Source organism: Camelina sativa, chromosome 4, assembly GCF_030686135.1.
Source record: "Camelina sativa cultivar CO46 ecotype springtype chromosome 4, ASM3068613v1".
In the NCBI taxonomy this organism is placed as follows: Eukaryota; Viridiplantae; Streptophyta; class Magnoliopsida; order Brassicales; family Brassicaceae; genus Camelina; species Camelina sativa.
Window position 1 is genome coordinate 25477580 of NC_141883.1, and position 17133 is coordinate 25494712.

Sequence of the window (17133 nt, forward strand, 5' to 3'; positions counted from 1 at the left end):
TACTAAATCTGTTTCAGCCAAAAAACAATAATAATAACTATTTTCATTGTTAAAATATGTTGTTTTAATTAAGTGAAATTAAAATTGAAAAATGACATATTTATATTTAATCTTTTTTTTTAACAGCTTTCTTGAATTTTTCTTTATAAAACTGTCCCGTGCCACGTATTGATTCTTGAAATTTGCAACTATTATCCACAGCCGTCCAGATCAGAAGTCCGTAACCGATCCAAAACAGTAAAGATGTTGAAACTTACCGTAGATTTACACTTCAACTGATGACGTGTCAATACTTAATCCCAATTAAGTCAAAGTGATCAACGAACGAAGTATAGTTAGTTACAGTATAAAAACTCTAAAAGCATATAAAACACATAAAGAGAATCCAAAATCTCGTTACTTCTTCTCTCTCATGCAACGTTGTTGAAGATCCTTGCTTCTCTCCGATTTCTAGGGTTTTTCTCAAAGGCGCACAAACCTCGTCAACAAGTTACAAGACTCTTCTCTCCGATTCCTCTCTTCTCAACAATGGCGGACCAGAAAGATCAAGCCCCAAGCTCTCCATCTCGTAAGTATCTCCCTCTCTCTCTTCGTGTCTTTCTCATGGGTTCTAGAGTTTCGGACTCCTCTGTTTTCTCTTCTCTCCCATTGATGCAATTAGACTGATCGATGGTGAATGTTCTTGTGATCTTCTTGAACCGCTGCTGAAGAATCAACTGACCAACCGATTAAGAAGAGAGGTCTAACAGAGACTATCCCGAGCAATAGCTTTGACGATGAAATCCTGTTCGGCTCCATGGACAAGAAAACGAAACTCATCACACTCCAGCGAAATGCTTACTATTACGTTCTCTATGCCTTCAGAGCAGAATCTCTTGCAATATCCAACGTAATCAAATCCTTCTTGTTCTCTATTTGCATTAATTTCGCTTCTTGTAAGTTGTGTTCATGTCTTCTGTTCTTCAGCCTAGGATTATGATCATGAGAGACCTGATGAAAGAATTGAAGATTGACCTCTACACTCATGCTGCTTTTGAGTCTGCAATCAAAACTGATCCAATGGTTGAACAGTTGAGGTACCTTAATCATGGCTTTCACTACTGCAACAATGTGATTTTCTCCCCCTGTTTCTTTAAGTTTGTGTCGTACCCCATGTTTCTCAGGAATGTTTCATTATCGTCTGATGAGAGGGAAATGCAGAAACTTACTGCCCCTGAAGAACAGCAAATTACTGGCGTAGATGGCCAACCTCTGATAATTCGTAAGGAACAGAACGAAGACAATACGCTCAAAATTGTAGGTTTTTAAAATCATCTCTTCCTAACTCCTAAAGCAGACAATTCAATCTGGCTTTTGACTCCACTTGTCTTTCCCCTTTCTGATTGCTTAGGGAGATAGGGTTTTATGCCCTGCGAAGATACAAGATGGAAAGGTTATACGTCCAGCAAAGATACAAGACGAAGAAGCAAAGCTGAGTTCTACTTCTGACGGTCCACCTGTCCCAAGCTGGGGCCAGGTTTCTCCTCATTCTCTTATCGGAAAATCGATCGGTATACGAATGCCTGGCGAATACGAGTACATTCGATTCCAAATCGAAGATTACGACGTGGAAACAGTAAGTTTCTTCATGCTTTTTTGTGTGTTGTTCATCAGGTCAGGTCTCATCTCTTCTAAGAAATATAGTTTCCAAATCTACAGGAAACGCACTACCTGGCGAGTGCTTTCAGCAAAAAGGATGTTCAGGACCCGTGCAATTGGGTTGATATCAGACATGTAAAATCAGACTGTTCCATCTCTTTTTCAAGTTTTATACAAGCCTCTTTTTTTCAGAAGCTGAAACCCCTGATCTCAAACTTTCCAGATCCCGGCAGAGGATATTGAATGGCCGAAGAAACATCCCAAGTTACCAGAATGGAAATGTTTTCCTGAACCAGGCGAAACTATCTTGCACGAAACCAGTACAGCTCGGAAGAAGAAGCAATTTCATGAGGTATCTTGCAAACAGCTCCAACAATTTTTCTTGTGATGCTTAACCCTTTCACTGACACAACTTCTCAATAAAACTTCTATTAGGTTGGCAAGACGAGCACTGGGATTCCTATCATCAGAAACGTTGATAAGGGAAAGGGTCATGTGCAGTAGGATGCTGAGATGACAGATGCATGACAACATTCCAGACCGGAACACTCTTATAACCTTGTTTGACATCTTTGGCTCTTTCTACAATCTTCTAAACTCATATTTTGCTGCTATCTGGAATCAGAGAAATGCATAAACAATTCCAACACTCCTTTATATGACTGCCTTGTGAAATTCTTAGAAAATTCTTGATCCTCTAGAAGATAGTTAAGTACTGCAATAAATCATCACCTCCTTGAACGCTTCTTCGGCCGAGTAGAAGAGCCTGTTTCCATTTCACTAGTTTCACTGTCTCGTTTTGCTATCAGAGGAGAAGACCTTTTAGAAGCGACACCAGTAGTTTTTTTAGCAGGACTACCCTTTTCAATTGTTGGCTTCTTCCCAATTAATCGTTTCTGACCTGCAGACAGTTTTGCTGCATCCACTTTTTCATTCTTACTAATACTTTTCCTCTGTTCAGCTCCTCTTTTTCCATTAGCGGAATCAGCCTTCACTGTCTCTACAACATTTTCAGATGATGAAACCCCTTTCATTCTTTTAAGAAAACTAGCAGCACTTTGCTTTTTCGAGCCACCACTCGTGTTGTTCCCCTTCTTTTCTTGAACAATTTTCTTCGGCTCAGAGCTATCGTTTGAAGACCGGCCTTTACTAGGGAGACCAGCATTCAAACTGGTCTTAACGTTTCTGCTTCCTACTTTTTTGGCTGTTGAGGGTGCTCTTGCTCTAGTCATCTTCTTAGAAACAATAGGTTCCTCATCTTTATCAGAAGTTTCATCTTCCTCCTCCTCTGAAACTGGCTTCTCATCGACTGTGGAAGCTACTTTAGTCTTTTTCTTTGACGGTTCAGTGACTGACGCTGAAGTTCTAACAGCCAAGGAACTACGTTTCCGACAAGCTATCATAGGCACTGAAAGCGTTGTTGGCTTAAGAGAAGGGACTGTGACTTCCTCCTTAGACGTCACCAAGGATTCTTCTTTTGGTGGTGGTAAGGTTTGTTTAGGAATCTTGAGAGTCATCTGTTTCTTGATGAGTTGGTAAAGCTGCTTTGCTGCATTAAACTCAGAAGATGGCTCACCATAAAACACTCTGGCATTGTTGATTAGTAGCAGTAAATCCCGAAAGAACTTGCTCCTGGAGTTTTTGTAGTAACCCTCTTCCACACGACTTCGAATCATCTCAAAGTCTATGTGCTGCCTTATTATCCTATCGTACTCAGGTGTTTCCTGCAACTTCACAATCAAACAAATACGACTCAGGCTTTAAGCCTAGCCGTATGACAATAGAAACAGCAGACGTTTTTTTTTTTTTTTTTTGCAAAAAACATATATTGTATTCAAACGAAAAAGTAAAAAAACATGGAATTTGAAGTTTTGAATTGCTGAGACAAAAAAAAAAAAAAAAGAAAGTTAGGGACTTTTAATTATTTATTTACCTGGCTCTCGAGCCGGCGCGAAAAGTGAGAGCCAATGGGGTGAGACTTAAGAATCTCGATGAAATCAATCAACGGCTGAGATTCAACGGGGTTCATATTGACGGTCGGAGATTGATCCTCGTTATCCGGTTGGTCCTGTTCTACCGTCTCCTTCCTCGGTAAGCTCGCCGAGCTCTGCACGTCACTCGTTTCTTTCGTTTCTTCCTCTCCCTTCGACTCTTCCATTGACTCAATAAACTCGGGCAAGTCATTCCCCTCTCTTACTGTGTCTTCTCTGTCCGAGTTCGCCGCGCTCTCGCAGCTTCCTCTACCCGAATCCTCTCTTACCGGTTTCTCATCGTTGTCTATCCGGTTCGGTTCTTCGTCCACCGGTTCAGCGATTTTAACATCTATGTTCGTGTTATCAGATCCGGTTCCGGTATTATTGTCCTTTGGATCTGGAGAATTAACCGGCTCATCGACCGGGACGGCACCGGAGGTATTACCCGAATCACGGTGGTTCTCTTTCGTCTCCGCGATTTTATCTAGATCTGAATCTTCAATCTTCAAGCTCTCCTCTCTCTCATCTTCCAATCTCTTCACCTTCAACTGCAATGACCTGTACTCACAAATCCTCGATTCAAAATCTACGGTAATGCAAATCTGGAATCGGGAAAAAAAAAAGAGAAGCAACGGGGTCGATTTGAAATTACGAGATGGATAGATCGTAACGTTCGACTTCGCGGCGGAGCTCGTCGACACGGAGCTTTCTCAGCTCCTCAAGCCATGGAACGGAAGAGATCTCGGCGGCGTCGACGGTTTCTTCTCCCTCTGTAGATCCCGGAGAGACGAGTTCACAAGAGAATCGGCGCTTGAGATCGCAGTACTTGTGACGACAGTCGAAGGCTGTGAGTGTACGGAAAATGGAGTTCTGTTTCTGGATTTCGGCGGCGACGGAATCCCATGAATCAGTACCGTGACGGTGAACGGCGCAGGCGAGGAGGAGCTCCTCCATTGTGCTCCATGTTTGTTTCTCTGGAGAATTTTTGTCGTTTTCCGGTTTTGTCATTGGAGTGGAAAAATTAAAAAAAAAAAAAAAAATGGGATTGTTGTGATGCTTATTATTGTCACTTGGGCCAATTTTTGTAGAAACTGAAACAGAAATGATCTCTCTTCTGCAAAATCGTTGTTCTTAACCTCCTCCACTAAGAAAGAAGAGACCTTATAGGGACTGATTATTTATTTTATTTTTTGGTTGTCTGTCGGACAAATCATTTATGAAAGGTTTTTTATTTCATTGAAAAATTGTTTGTAAACAATCTAAAGGCGCACCGATTTTAGAAAAAATGTTGAGACCAACTTTGCTCGTTTTATCGTATCAATTTAGTGGACCCAAGCCCCAAGCACCGAATCCATTACCGGTTTTAAAACCAAACGCACCCAATCAAGAGAGTCCAAATTATTGTAAGCATTTATTAAGAAGAATTTGACTTGTACGGAAGCATTTAATTTAATCCAAATTATTTATGAGATAAACAGTATTGAGTTTTATACTATTTCAGCACAGACCAGTGTACTTACTGTATGCAATACTTTCGTTCAGGTTTTCTGCACTGAACAGTGACACTGAGTTATACAAACATATACATCCACCATACCGGCATTGAACTTAACCAAAGGATGGAAGAGCGTGGAGATCTTGCCGGGACAACATTATGACCGGTTTCAACGAGTATGTCTTCCCAAGAGAGAGTACTGAGATAGTGACATATCCTCACCCTTCTAAGATCACTTCGATGAAGAGTAAGAGATGCTGAAGTCCATACACCTTGGTCGAATAGAAACCACAATCTGTCAATCTCCCTCAAACCTTTCTGTTTTTATTCTTGTTATTTGACTCTTCACACGATCCCAGTTGTCGATACTGGTATAGTTAACGATCGGAAACTTTCCTTGATTTTTCTTATCGATTACAAATCCATAGATGATTCTTCTAATCTAAACCACACACATGCTAATGCCACCATCAGAATATATTATTATTCAAGCTCATAGTTCACCATCAAGCAATACATTGATTGATGATATAATACGGACGGATTCAAATAAACTCAACACGCTAAACCAGTTTCCGACAAAGACAGTTCCAAAGCATAATCTCATATAAAAAAGAACTCTGAAGATTCCAACAAAAGATCCCAAAAAAAACAAGTTTACTGCAAATATATACAAAAGCAATAGCTAAATTAAGTCGACAAATGTAGTTTTGCAATTCAAGATTACCATTATTAGAAGCTTCAAGCTGCTCCTTTCAAGGCTTTCTTCAGCTCCTCTGCTACGTCACCCTCTTCCTTGCTTTTCTTACCGCCGTAATCCGACGTCGTCGTTCTCTCGCTGCTCCACCGATCAGCTCTCGATCTTCCGCCATTGTTGCTCCTCTCGGGTTCGCGGTACTTTGAGTGCGATCCGTAATCTATTGTCGCCGGCGAGTATGGCCTGAAGTTTGAGATCATCACTTCACGGAGATCGTCTACGGCTCTCTTTAACTGTTTGTTCTCCGTTCGAAGCTCCTCCATCTGCCGATTCACGGCCAAACACACCTCCGCCACGTCACCACTACTAGTGAGTTGACCAGGACCCGAAACTTTACCCGGATCGCTCGTGGACTTGGTCAATTTAGCATCTGAGCCGTCCACGTGTTCGATTCCGATTTTATTCATCACCAAAAACGGGAACCTCCTCAGCGAAATCGCAGCCGTTGGATCAAAATCGCGTCTGATCTCCGTAGGAACCCTAACGCCCCACCGGAAATTCAAAACGGCGCGTCCTCTCACAGGCAGAGACGTCCTCGCCGCGACCTCGACGCCTGAGAGCAAACCAGCGATATCTCCGGCAGAAGTCGAAGGCAGAACCGTGACTTTCCTAAATCCTCCGCCGCATCCGTTGACCGCAGGACTATCGACCACCTCAATCGACGAATCCTCTTCCGAAACAGATCCATTCATCGATTTGATCTCGAATCCAGACGAGGAATGAGACTTTTTGATAGAGAAATCGCCGAATTGAGGTTTGAAGTGAAGCATAAAGCTAGGGTTCCCTTTACCTAAGAGATTGAATTCAGCGCTCATGAGCATGGAGCTTGACGTCGGCGAACCGAAAGATCCCGTCCCGGTTTTGACGATCAGCGAGAAAGGGTTCCACGAATCGTTGGGACGGTAAGCGACTTTGAGAGAAGGTCCAGATTCGAAGAACGTAGAGAGGCTGAGGCTGAGCTCCTTTGATTCTCCGGCGACGATTCCAGATTGAAAAGGTAAACCTAAGATACTGAGAGGAACCTTAGCCCTAAAAAGAGGCTTTTGCTCTTCCCGAAACTTCATCGACGCCTTCATGATCGAATTCGAATCCAATAAGTTAATACTACGGAGAGAGTACAGTGAATGAGAGTAGAAGGATTTTTTTTTTATACAAGTTTTTTGATTTCTAGTTTTAAACGAAGATTTCCATTTTTTTTTATTCTTAAGAATTGGGAAATTTGTAAAAAGATTCTGGTTGGACATGAGGATAGAGGATGAAGAAGTTGTTTTCCAGTTTTACCCTCGGGTTATATGAAGAATAACGGATAATGCATACACTGGTCTGTGCTGTAATTACGTGGAAGTTCTGAGGCGAAAAAAGATAAAGCTGGTGAATGCTTAAAAAAAATGAAAGGTGGACAAACCCCCCTGCTGCTTTGTTTTATCTCTTCTGTTCTACTTCTGTCCTACTTCTGTCGTTTCAGTTTTTTTTTTTCTCTCTCTGGCGGATACATTAAGCCCGTAAACATAAATGGGCATCTTTGGCCCAAAAAGCCTAGTATTACACTATATCACTATTACGAATGAGGCCTGTACGCTGGGCTCTCTTTCACACGTGCGTCTTACAAGAGATGAACAAAAAATCGCAAGACCGTAGAACAAAGGTTAAGGTTGTGGGCCTTGTGGCTGTCTGATTTAGAGAATTCGTGTTTACTCTTTTGGTCGTTGCCACTTTTAGTTTTTAACTTTTTATACAGATTCCAGTAAATTAATTACAAGAGATAATCATACGGTAATTTTGGATCAAAGATAATAACTAAATTAATTAAATAAGCTGTCTACGCTAACGATGGAGAGAAGTATTGGAATATTTATCAAGAGCTGTACTAAATAGATTATGATTATTATATATCTCACGGTTTATAGCAGAATTTACCAAATTACAAACAGACGACTTTGCAATATATATATATATATATATATATATATATATATATTCATTCATCTACGTTATAATATCAAACACAAATATTTTTGTAAGTTCCCCAAACAAAAAAAAAAAGTCATCTTATTAGCTTATACAAAAATCATACTTGTTGAAAAGATGTAGAGGGGGGTCCATAATTCCAGCTAAGCTATAGAGAGAAGGTACAAGAGAAGAAGTTGTAAAAACTGTGGGAACCACGTCAAACAAACACACATATGGAGAGGACCACAATCTCTACGGCTCTTGGTATGGACAACGTGTCTTACATCCAATGGTTTAGTTGCCCGCGCATGTGGGCCGAATCTAAAAAAAGAGCAAAAGACTCGTGTGTGTTCGACTCTGAGTCTCTGACGCACGCATTTGTACAAAAGGCCTCAAACTACAAAAAACCAAATCTTTTCCGTTCAGTTTCACCTCTCTCTCTCTCTCTCTCTTTTGTATTTCTGCCCGTTGGATCTCTTTCATATCTCTACTCTTAATCCGACGGTCATTGCCCCGTTGTATTTTATCCTACCTTGTAGTCATATTGATCGAATCATTCACCATTGAGTCTATTATTATGCAGTTTAGTTCGATAATTTAGACTATGTAGTTTGATTGTGGAACAGAAAAACTTAGGGGTTTTATTTAAGGGTTTAGTCCTTTTTATATATTTTAAAACTGAGGATGATCGACACACGTATATTTATTCTCTAATTAATTGACGTATTTTAGTTAGCATACAAACATAAATAATAGATTTATAGCTAATTGGTTGTCTTCATTATCTTATTTTCTTGAAAAGTTGTCATAAATATATTAATAATTCTAATGTAGAATCTCTCTCTATATATATATATATATAGCTATGCGTATTGTATTGGTATATTCTTTTGTTATTCGTGGTTGATCACTAATATTTATGAGCTTGTAGTAGTTGTATATAAAGATTTCGATTTGTTTTAGATAATGTATATACGTATGGGTTGGATGTTCCAAAAAGATATGCATAGAAGTATTAATATATATAAACTTATTTTAATTTAAAATTGAAAGGAAAAATGGTGAACGATATTACAGACGTCAGGAAGTGAAACTGCCCTCGTGCATTAAGAGATAAAAGGACGTATGATCAGACGACTAAAGGTAAAGAAAGGGTAAGTGAAAGTCACCGCAGAGTCATACCATTCCCATGTCTTCTTCACATTCTACTTTTCCTTATTATCTTTCACTTACCTCCAGCCTCCACTCCAACCTTGTATACTAACTCTTCTAAAATCATTTCTGTTTGGTAAAGGTGTTCTAAGATCCTTTAATTGGGTCACTAATGAATAATTAGGTATCCATGTGTATAAAAACTCGCTTGCATGCAGTTAAACAAATTTACTAGTACTTTTGTTTGTGTGTGTGTTTTTTATGCATGCAAAATTTTGCGACTATATGTGTGTGTGTGTGTGTGTTTTTAGCTGATACTTTAGACCAAACATGAAAAATTAAAAGTCGTCTATATATATGCAAAACTTTATATCTATCATTAACTAAACGTTAACATAATTATATTAATTAAATGAACACTGTATGGTTGGAAAAAAAAAAAACAATCATAAGTTTGTTGAGTTTGTGTTCATTACATGGGGCCAAGTTTGCGAAATCTTACTTATCTATACCACTTGCAATTTATATATCTCTTGTACACAAGCACACATATAGACATATAACATAAAAAAATTCCAACATCACATTAAATATTAAAATGAGATATTAAAGAAATTACAACATGAAAAGATTAATTTGGTTAGTGGGAGGGGACCAATGTGCTTCTTGTTCCTCTATTCCATGTCTTTAAGAAGCTAGCATACTAACACATCTTTCTCATAATACAAGAACTACATGTAATTAACTAGTTTTTTGAATGATAAAATTGTATAATCCAACTAGTTTCCCCAATAAATGTAAACCAACAAGACCAGAGAGATCCATTCAATTAGTTTATAGAACAACTCCTAATTATAGTATAGAATTTTACATTACGGATAAATTTATTAATTTCGGAGATGTGTTTTGAGTACAATATAATTATCAAATAGATAAACAACTGCCTATTACTATTTAAAAGGATATAAGTTCATACTTATCAACTTTTTTTTTCTCCTATATAACCTTCAAATATCTCTTCACTTACTATCAAACTCATCATCTCTCTCTCTACTCTTTTCTCTCCCTATACAATAAATTTATAAACCCTACTGATTCTGAAAATGGAAGCCACGATCTTCGAGAAAAGAAGAAGCTCGTCATCAAGCATATCGATGCACAAACAGTCATACTCGATAACAAAATCGAAGCCAAAGATCCGAATAATTCACATATTTGCTCCTGAGATCATCAAGACCGACGTTGCCAACTTCCGTGAGCTCGTCCAAAGCCTTACCGGCAAACCAGAAGACGATCAGAAAGCTTCCAAAGCAAAACCTAGAAGAGATCTTCATCGTCTTCACCGTCAAGTACAAGACATGATCAGCACAGAGAAACTACGAGAACCCGAGCAGCATTGTGATGATCAAGGCTTCTGCTTTAACTCAGAAGAGATCTCCATGACTTGGAACGGTAATAATGTCGCTGGTGAGAGCTCCGGAGGGTTCTTGAATGGTTTGGGAGATTTCGAAGGGTTTATTAAAGAACTTGGTGAATTTCCGTATTTGCCCTTGTCTTCAATGGATGCTTCTGCTTCTTCTAATTCCTCTTCTTCCTCTCATTTACATGGTGGATCAGTTTTCTCAGATTCTCATCACCAATTCGTGTAACTCTGTCTCTCAAACGATGTATTTTTTTTCCTTCTATTTAAATGGTACGTCTTATATTTTGTTTATTAGGTTTTTGTGGAAATGAATTTAATTTATTACTTTTTCGTTTTGTTTTGAGTTATTAGTAATAATTTAGTACTATTATAATCAATTGATTTGATGAAAAGCTTGGACTCTTTTCCATCTATCCCTTAAGGTCTCTGATGAGTTGTTCGTTGTGATAAACATGTGATTTACACTGATTTATGTTTTATGTCTAGCTTCTGCCTTCTTGTATGTTTTACTAATCGATTGACTCAAAGGAAATTATATATTATATTGAAGGATGATATGTAAAATTTTCGTTTTGGCAAAGTGACAAATGATGAGTGATGGTGATTGTAAACACCCATAATAAATTGTAAGCCCACATCATAATTTATTTTGTGTTCAACTTCAACCCCACATCATAAATATTGAATCCAATATATATTCACTAGTGAAATAGACAAGGCAAACATCGAATGTGACAGACAAGGTATAGAGGAAGGGAAAGAGGTTTGGTTTCAGTGTATCCGGAGATTTACTGTAAACTTGTATTCACTTTTTGTTTTTTACATTTAATTTGTCTAACTGTTGTATTCAAGATTCTCTACAACGCTCGATGAAGACGATGTTTCCACCCTTGTTAGAACTTCAGGCACTCCTGCTGTATCTCTTATAATCTACAAACAACAACAAAAGAGACTCGTTTTATGATAACCTTGTTAGCTTCAACTTCTATGAACATAATAACATTTTAAAAACTTACAAGAATCTCGTCGTCTAGATAAGATATCATGAAGAATCTTTGGTAAGTTCCACCTGAAAGTCAAATAACAACAACACTGGTGGTTACAATGTTTACATGTGTGTAGGGGAAGATCTTAAAAAGATGCTTTATATATGTGGCTTACGCACCAAGGGGAATTCTTAGACCATTGGCTAGAGTATCCTTGATAGGTTGAGGAAGCTGCTGCAACGTGGTAGAAGCTTGACCCAATAAACCTCTTAGCTGTTCAGGTACTGCTTCTTCAATAACCGTTGGCGACTCTAGTATTCCTTCTAAATACTCTTCTTTCATCCTTAAAGGCCCTTCTATTGTCAATTTTGATGACAGGATTATTTTGTTTTCAATCTGCATATATTAGTTTCAACAGATACACTTTCTGAGACTGGTACTACACATTCATAATTCTTATCCAGAGCCAAAAAAAAAATATAGTTACCGAGTTTAGGAGTTTGATGTTTGCAGTTGCCTTTGTGTTATTATCCTTAATGACTATGTCCATAGTGGATAGACTCACCAATGCTGAAGGAAACCTCCTGCCACAAATTTCAAAACAGACATAGGAATGCTTAAAACTCTCATTATATACAACCAAAAGGTGTCTGTGGTAATCGATGAGCAAAGATTTTTAAGAACACTAACTCGAATATAACCCGAGTAGCAAGTTGACCAGGAGTGTTGGATCCAAACCACTCAAAACTCCATCTTCCTTCAAGATAAGGAGACCTGGAAAGCTAATTAGAGAACCAGTTACAAAAAAAAGGGCATTGGTCCCTCAAATAAAACATCTTGAAAAACCGAGCAAGCAACCTACGTGGTTGGTCTAGGAGTTGGATTAAGCCGCTCAAGAGAAGTTATTCTCTCATTCACATCAATCCTTTGCACATCAGTGATCTTCCCTGTAACTAAAGCCTCAAATCCTCCAGCATCATTGAACTGTAAATCTAAAATAGTCTCAGAACTTTCCAACAACATAGTGAAATCAAAAAACACAAACTTTCACTTATCTGAGCAATCTAAAGAATCTCCAATACCAAATACTAAAACTCAAAACCTAATCCTCACCAAATTTCTAAGAAAGTAGAGCTGAAAAGTTTTGATTTTTAAGACATTCGAAGAGAGAGGAGGATCTTACGGCGAGAATCAGAGACTCCTTAGCAGAGAGACGCTCCATTTCCCTAGCGTAAACCAAAGGAATCCCTTGAACAGCTTCTTCTTGAACCATAGCTCTGCATATCATTCTCCGGTTCCTCCAACCTTTCTTCTCCGGCTGAAAACTGAGGGAAGCCTTCGTCGTCAACGGTGGTGATACGGAGGATGAGAAGCTCAATTGAACTGCAGAGGTCCCAGAAACCGAACCAAGTTGTATCAGTGCCATTTGAAGATCAAAGATTGTTTTTTTTTTTTCTTTTTTTCGCAGCGTAGAACGGTAGTCTGAAGGAGTTAGGTAGCAGACAACGGGACAGCAGATTCACGAACTAGATTTTTTTTTTGTTATGAAATAAAAAACTTAAAATTGTAAAAGAAAAAGACTTATAACAAAAATTGTACTCTTATGTTTGCCTGTTTTGGGGTTTTAATTAAATCAGTTTTAAATTAAAAAAATATATATATTTAGCATAAGCAAGTTTAGAAGGTGAGGAAAATCTCATCCAGTCTCTCAAATATATTATAGTATTGAAACCATGAAGAATTTTATGGGTTTTAGGTAGTCATGGGCATTCGGGTATCCGTTCGGGTTCGGGTCGGGTATTTCGGATTTTCGGGTATTTCGGTAAAAGGGTCCTAGACCCATTCGGGTATTTTTAGTATTCAGATCAAATTTCGGATAAACACCCATCGGATTCGGATCGGGTTCGGGTTTTATTCAATACCCGAAATATACTTCAGATTTGGATTCGGTTTTGATAATTTACATATTAAGCTTACTAAAATACTTGAATGCAATCGGAATTTCAAATATATATGAATTCAAATCTCTCCAACTCTGATATTAAAAGTGAAGAAAATGTATGGCATACATATTTCTTGTAGAAAATGTTTTATTTGTTTTGTATTTCTTCTTCTTTGTGTTTTTTAATATGTAAAAATAATATTTTAGTATCTAGAGTTCATGAGTATGGAATAAAAAAATGCAATTAAGTCTCTACATAATAAATAAATTCTCTCATATCTTAATTCCTTTCAAAAAAATGAAAGATGTACATAGTAATATATAAATAGTAGAGGTTTGAGAATTAGTCAAAGATATTAAAGTGGCAAAATGGTTACAATGCACCCACTTAATGTTTTAGGTTATTGGTTTGAATCCCACTAGTGACTATTTTGCACTATGTTTATACATGTTCGGGTTAATTCGGGTACCCGTTCGGATATCGGATAATACCCGATCGGGTTCGGGTACCCGGTTTTAATAAATCCTAGACCCTTCCAGGTATTTTAAAATTTCGGATTCGGGTTCGGGTCGGGTTTTTCGGATCGGATTCGGATCGGATTTTTGGGTTCTGGTATTTTGCCCAGGGCTAGTTTTAGGAAACTTGGACTTTTGATAGATTTTAGGGAAGCTGATATGATTTTATGAAAAATTCTTTCAAATCCCACCTAAAACCATGAGATTTGGATTTCTGTATTTTTAACTAAACAAATCTTTTCAAATCCTCCAGAATCCCTAAAAGTCATTAAAATCCAAATCCACAAACTGTTTTGAATAATAGTAGATTTTAAAATAGATTTTTAAATCATCAGTTCAATAACAGTGGATTTTAATAGACTTTTTAAAATTCATGATTGAATAACATAATATTTGTAAATTTTATAAAAATTACATACGATATCAAGTTCAATACACCCCTTAAGTCTCTAGAGGGTTTCTCAAAGTCTCTCAAATGAGAGATTTACTTTTTTCTTTCTTCTATTTTTTCATTATTTTATATTTTTTTTGAGTGAGAAACTCCCACTTAGGCATATCAATTAGGGCTAAAGCCCGCGGACTAGCCTGGCCCGGCCCGGAAAAACATCGGGTTCAGGCTTTAATATATATGTTAAAAAAAATCGGGCTTTTTGGGCTTAGCCCGTTTGGGCTTAGCCCGTTTGGGCTATAGGCTTTTTTGGACTTAGCCCGATTAGATTAGGGCCGGCCCGAAAAGCCTTTAAACAAATACTTTTTACTTTTTTGTTAACATTTTTATTTGATTGAGATATTTGATTAATTATTTTATTGTGTTTGTATAATATTTGTAAAATAGTTAAACCTGTAATACATTAACAGATGCTTTGTATTTCAGGTCTAATAACATTTGTAAAATATTTTTAAATTCCTGTAAAATGTGCAATAAAAACATTATGTTTACTCTTAAAAAAAAAAGAGAGCTTAAATATTAAAAGAGCATCTTTGTCCCAAAAAAAAAAAAAAAAAAATTAAAAGAACATCTATGTCTCTATGATATAAGCATTTGAACATGCCTCCATACCATGATTTTGTGCATTTATTTGTTCTATGGTTGCTAAAAGATACTAGATCAAATGAAAAACGAAAAATATGAATAACATTTTAACTTTTACATAAAGAAAGTCTAAACTTTTAGGAAAACAAATACTACTTATTAAAAAAACTTTTAGGAAAACAAGAACAAAAGAGTCAAAAGCTAATTGAACCAACAAAAAAAAAAGGCAAATGAAGAAGGAGAAGTAGAGAAAAACTTTTTTTGTTGACACTTTACCATTACTAGGTTAGACCTGCGCTATGCCGCGAGATACTATTTATAACTATTTTTAGATATATCAAATTATTGAATAGCATAGTAATTAGGTTGATTGTCAAATAATTTTTAAGTCACTGATTTTAAACTAAAATATAAAACCTTCAATTCTGGAATTTAAATATTGTTCAATTTATCATTAGTTGGTGTTCTTATATATAAAATCACTATCAACACTAATCTCAAACTTTATTTTATTTAATTGTTGTGGGAGATATATTACTGTAGCTTGATTTTATGGTGTATTATTTTTGTACTTTATACAAATTTAATCGCATAATTTTTATATAGTTTTATTTTTGTTCTGAGAGAAGTTATATATTTCTTTTTTTTGTTCTTTTTTAAAATCTAATTGTTTTGTTTTATTTGATAATAATTCCATGTAAGTCAATATACACATACATAGTTTTACTTTAGTTTTGTTTTGTGTTATTCGTGGTTAATCTTAATTTATATTCTATTTCTATTATATTATTATTTTATTTGTATTATATTTCTATTTGACTAATACTATACTTTACTAATATGATACTTATGTTGAATTGATTTTATTATTATACTTGGTTAACATTAGTATATTTTTAAAAGTTATGATTTATTAACTTATTTAAAATTTCAGCTATAATTTTAAATTTTTGTTTTTGGAAAATATTGATACGACATACAATGATTAATATACTTAGTTGATATTATTATATTTTTGAAAATTGTAAATGATTTATTAATTTAGTTTAAATTTAGGCTCTAAATTTAAACATTTGTTTTTCAAAATTATTGATGATGTTTATTATTTCTCATAATTTAATTGGTTACACAATTTAAATGATTTGTTAGTTCCTAAAAATCTAGAAATGCTGATGTGGAACAAGAAATAGTTATTATTGGCTGATAGATATGAGATGTATTAATAAAATGTTTTCATTTTTAAACAAATAAACTGATGTATCAGCTTTATATTTCACCAGAATGCTGATGTGTAAACACGACAGACAAACATATTGTGTTTTTATTGTATTGATATATTGGTTAAACTTGTTACTAGTATTTATTGCTACTCGTGCTTTTGCTTTATATCGAATTAATTGAGAGGTTTAACATAATATTTTTATTTACATTAACTCGTTTTCGTGGGGAAAAAAAAAGAAGGGAAAGAGCCTATAAAGGACGATCAATACTTACTCAGATCAAACTTCATAAAATAGACATTGCAGTGAACCTTCCTTTTCCGTGTCGCGTCAATTTGGAATTAGAGTATTTATTTAGGTGAGATTTGTCTATGCAAATCAATCCTTAAGGGGGTGTATTGAATTTGGTATTTTAGGAGATTTGCTAGGATTTTAATATTTTAGAATTTGGAGAGATTTGAGTCTAATTTTAAGAGATTTGATTATTAAATTTGAGATTTTAGGATTTGATGAAATTTGGAATTTGAAATTTGTGGTAAAATTTTAGGTGATTTTAGGATAGTTATTAAAAAAAAAAACGAGATCCACTTGGAAAGTCTACGAAGAGTTTCTCAATAAAAAGTATTCTCCACGGTTAAGTTCATTAACTGGCTGGCCATCAACGAACTAATGTAGACAAACTTAAGAAATTGCTTTTGACCATCGACGAACTAATGTAGACAAACTTCTACTCATCTTATCGTGGCTGGTTCTAGGGAGCTTATCAAAGTATGGGCTCAAGAGGCCGAACATAGGCCCAAACGAGCTCAAAAGCATGACAGCGAAGACGGCGGTTCTCGACATCGGTGCTGAAGATCAAATCCGGCGATGTACAAATCGTTCCCGCAATCAAATGGTTTTCTCGTCACAACGTGGAGCTCGTCGATGGTCAGAGGTTAGATATCGATGTAATGGTTCTCGCCACCGGCTTTTTCACTCTATTTGGTTATATCATACTACAATTTTCATTGGCCTCAACAATAAAAAGTGGTGTGAAGTTGAATGAGAT

The 17133-nt window shown here is 36.3% G+C and overlaps 4 protein-coding genes and 1 pseudogene across 7 annotated transcripts; 2 read left to right on the forward strand and 3 right to left on the reverse strand.

The window, feature by feature from the left end:
- Nucleotides 1-244: 244 nt before the first annotated feature.
- LOC104712482 (uncharacterized) lies at nt 245-4953 on the reverse strand. 2 transcript variants are annotated; one of them, XM_087510739.1, is made up of 3 exons: nt 4264-4953; nt 3572-4169; nt 245-3368 (listed from the first exon to the last, which is right to left on the reverse strand). In XM_087510739.1, the coding sequence occupies exons 1-3, from the start codon at nt 4617-4619 to the stop codon at nt 2367-2369; spliced, it is 1956 nt and encodes a 651-aa protein (XP_087366865.1). In that variant the 5' UTR covers nt 4620-4953; the 3' UTR covers nt 245-2366. The 2 variants fall into 2 exon arrangements, with proteins under 2 accessions (XP_087366865.1, XP_087366864.1); XM_087510738.1 differs by having other exon boundaries at nt 245-3362; nt 4264-4889.
- LOC147946188 (uncharacterized) lies at nt 529-2142 on the forward strand. The gene is made up of 8 exons (XM_087509525.1): nt 529-568; nt 711-889; nt 967-1076; nt 1164-1296; nt 1391-1615; nt 1699-1773; nt 1862-1990; nt 2074-2142. The coding sequence occupies exons 1-8, from the start codon at nt 529-531 to the stop codon at nt 2140-2142; spliced, it is 960 nt and encodes a 319-aa protein (XP_087365651.1).
- A 741-nt stretch (nt 4954-5694) lies between the features above and the next one.
- Nucleotides 5695-7185, reverse strand: LOC104781706 (uncharacterized). The gene has a single exon (XM_010506434.3). The coding sequence runs from the start codon at nt 7105-7107 to the stop codon at nt 5848-5850; it is 1260 nt and encodes a 419-aa protein (XP_010504736.2). The 5' UTR covers nt 7108-7185; the 3' UTR covers nt 5695-5847.
- Nucleotides 7186-9899: 2714 nt separating this feature from the next.
- On the forward strand, nt 9900-10721 carry LOC104781707 (VQ motif-containing protein 25 pseudogene; annotated as a pseudogene). The gene has a single exon (XR_015596185.1). The product of XR_015596185.1 is annotated as a VQ motif-containing protein 25 pseudogene (transcript).
- A 344-nt stretch (nt 10722-11065) lies between these two features.
- LOC104781708 (putative plastid-lipid-associated protein 9, chloroplastic) lies at nt 11066-12942 on the reverse strand. Of its 2 annotated transcripts, none has more exons than XM_010506436.3 (7): nt 12558-12942; nt 12237-12358; nt 12065-12148; nt 11862-11958; nt 11554-11770; nt 11405-11457; nt 11066-11318 (listed from the first exon to the last, which is right to left on the reverse strand). In XM_010506436.3, the coding sequence occupies exons 1-7, from the start codon at nt 12798-12800 to the stop codon at nt 11223-11225; spliced, it is 912 nt and encodes a 303-aa protein (XP_010504738.1). In that variant the 5' UTR covers nt 12801-12942; the 3' UTR covers nt 11066-11222. The 2 variants fall into 2 exon arrangements, with proteins under 2 accessions (XP_010504738.1, XP_087366866.1); XM_087510740.1 differs by having other exon boundaries at nt 12065-12156; nt 12558-12931.
- Between the last annotated feature and the right edge of the window lie 4191 nt (nt 12943-17133).

Bases quoted from the DNA above. Each gene is read 5' to 3' on its own strand.
- LOC147946188 (XM_087509525.1), top strand. From the start codon at position 529: ATGGCGGACCAGAAAGATCAAGCCCCAAGCTCTCCATCTC. The intron at 569-710 runs GTAAGTATCTCC...CCGCTGCTGAAG, and splicing joins AGCCCCAAGCTCTCCATCTC to AATCAACTGACCAACCGATT. The intron at 890-966 runs GTAATCAAATCC...TCTGTTCTTCAG, and splicing joins AATCTCTTGCAATATCCAAC to CCTAGGATTATGATCATGAG.
- LOC104781706 (XM_010506434.3), bottom strand. From the start codon at position 7,107: ATGTCCAACCAGAATCTTTTTACAAATTTCCCAATTCTTAAGAATAAA.
- LOC104781708 (XM_010506436.3), bottom strand. From the start codon at position 12,800: ATGGCACTGATACAACTTGGTTCGGTTTCTGGGACCTCTGCAGTTCAA. The intron at 12,149-12,236 runs GTAGGTTGCTTG...TTAGCTTTCCAG, and splicing joins CCAACTCCTAGACCAACCAC to GTCTCCTTATCTTGAAGGAA. The intron at 11,458-11,553 runs GTGCGTAAGCCA...TTTGACTTTCAG, and splicing joins TGGTCTAAGAATTCCCCTTG to GTGGAACTTACCAAAGATTC.
- LOC104712482 (XM_087510739.1), bottom strand. From the start codon at position 4,619: ATGACAAAACCGGAAAACGACAAAAATTCTCCAGAGAAACAAACATGG. The intron at 4,170-4,263 runs GTAATTTCAAAT...TTGTGAGTACAG, and splicing joins CGTTACGATCTATCCATCTC to GTCATTGCAGTTGAAGGTGA. The intron at 3,369-3,571 runs GTAAATAAATAA...TTGATTGTGAAG, and splicing joins CGCGCCGGCTCGAGAGCCAG to TTGCAGGAAACACCTGAGTA.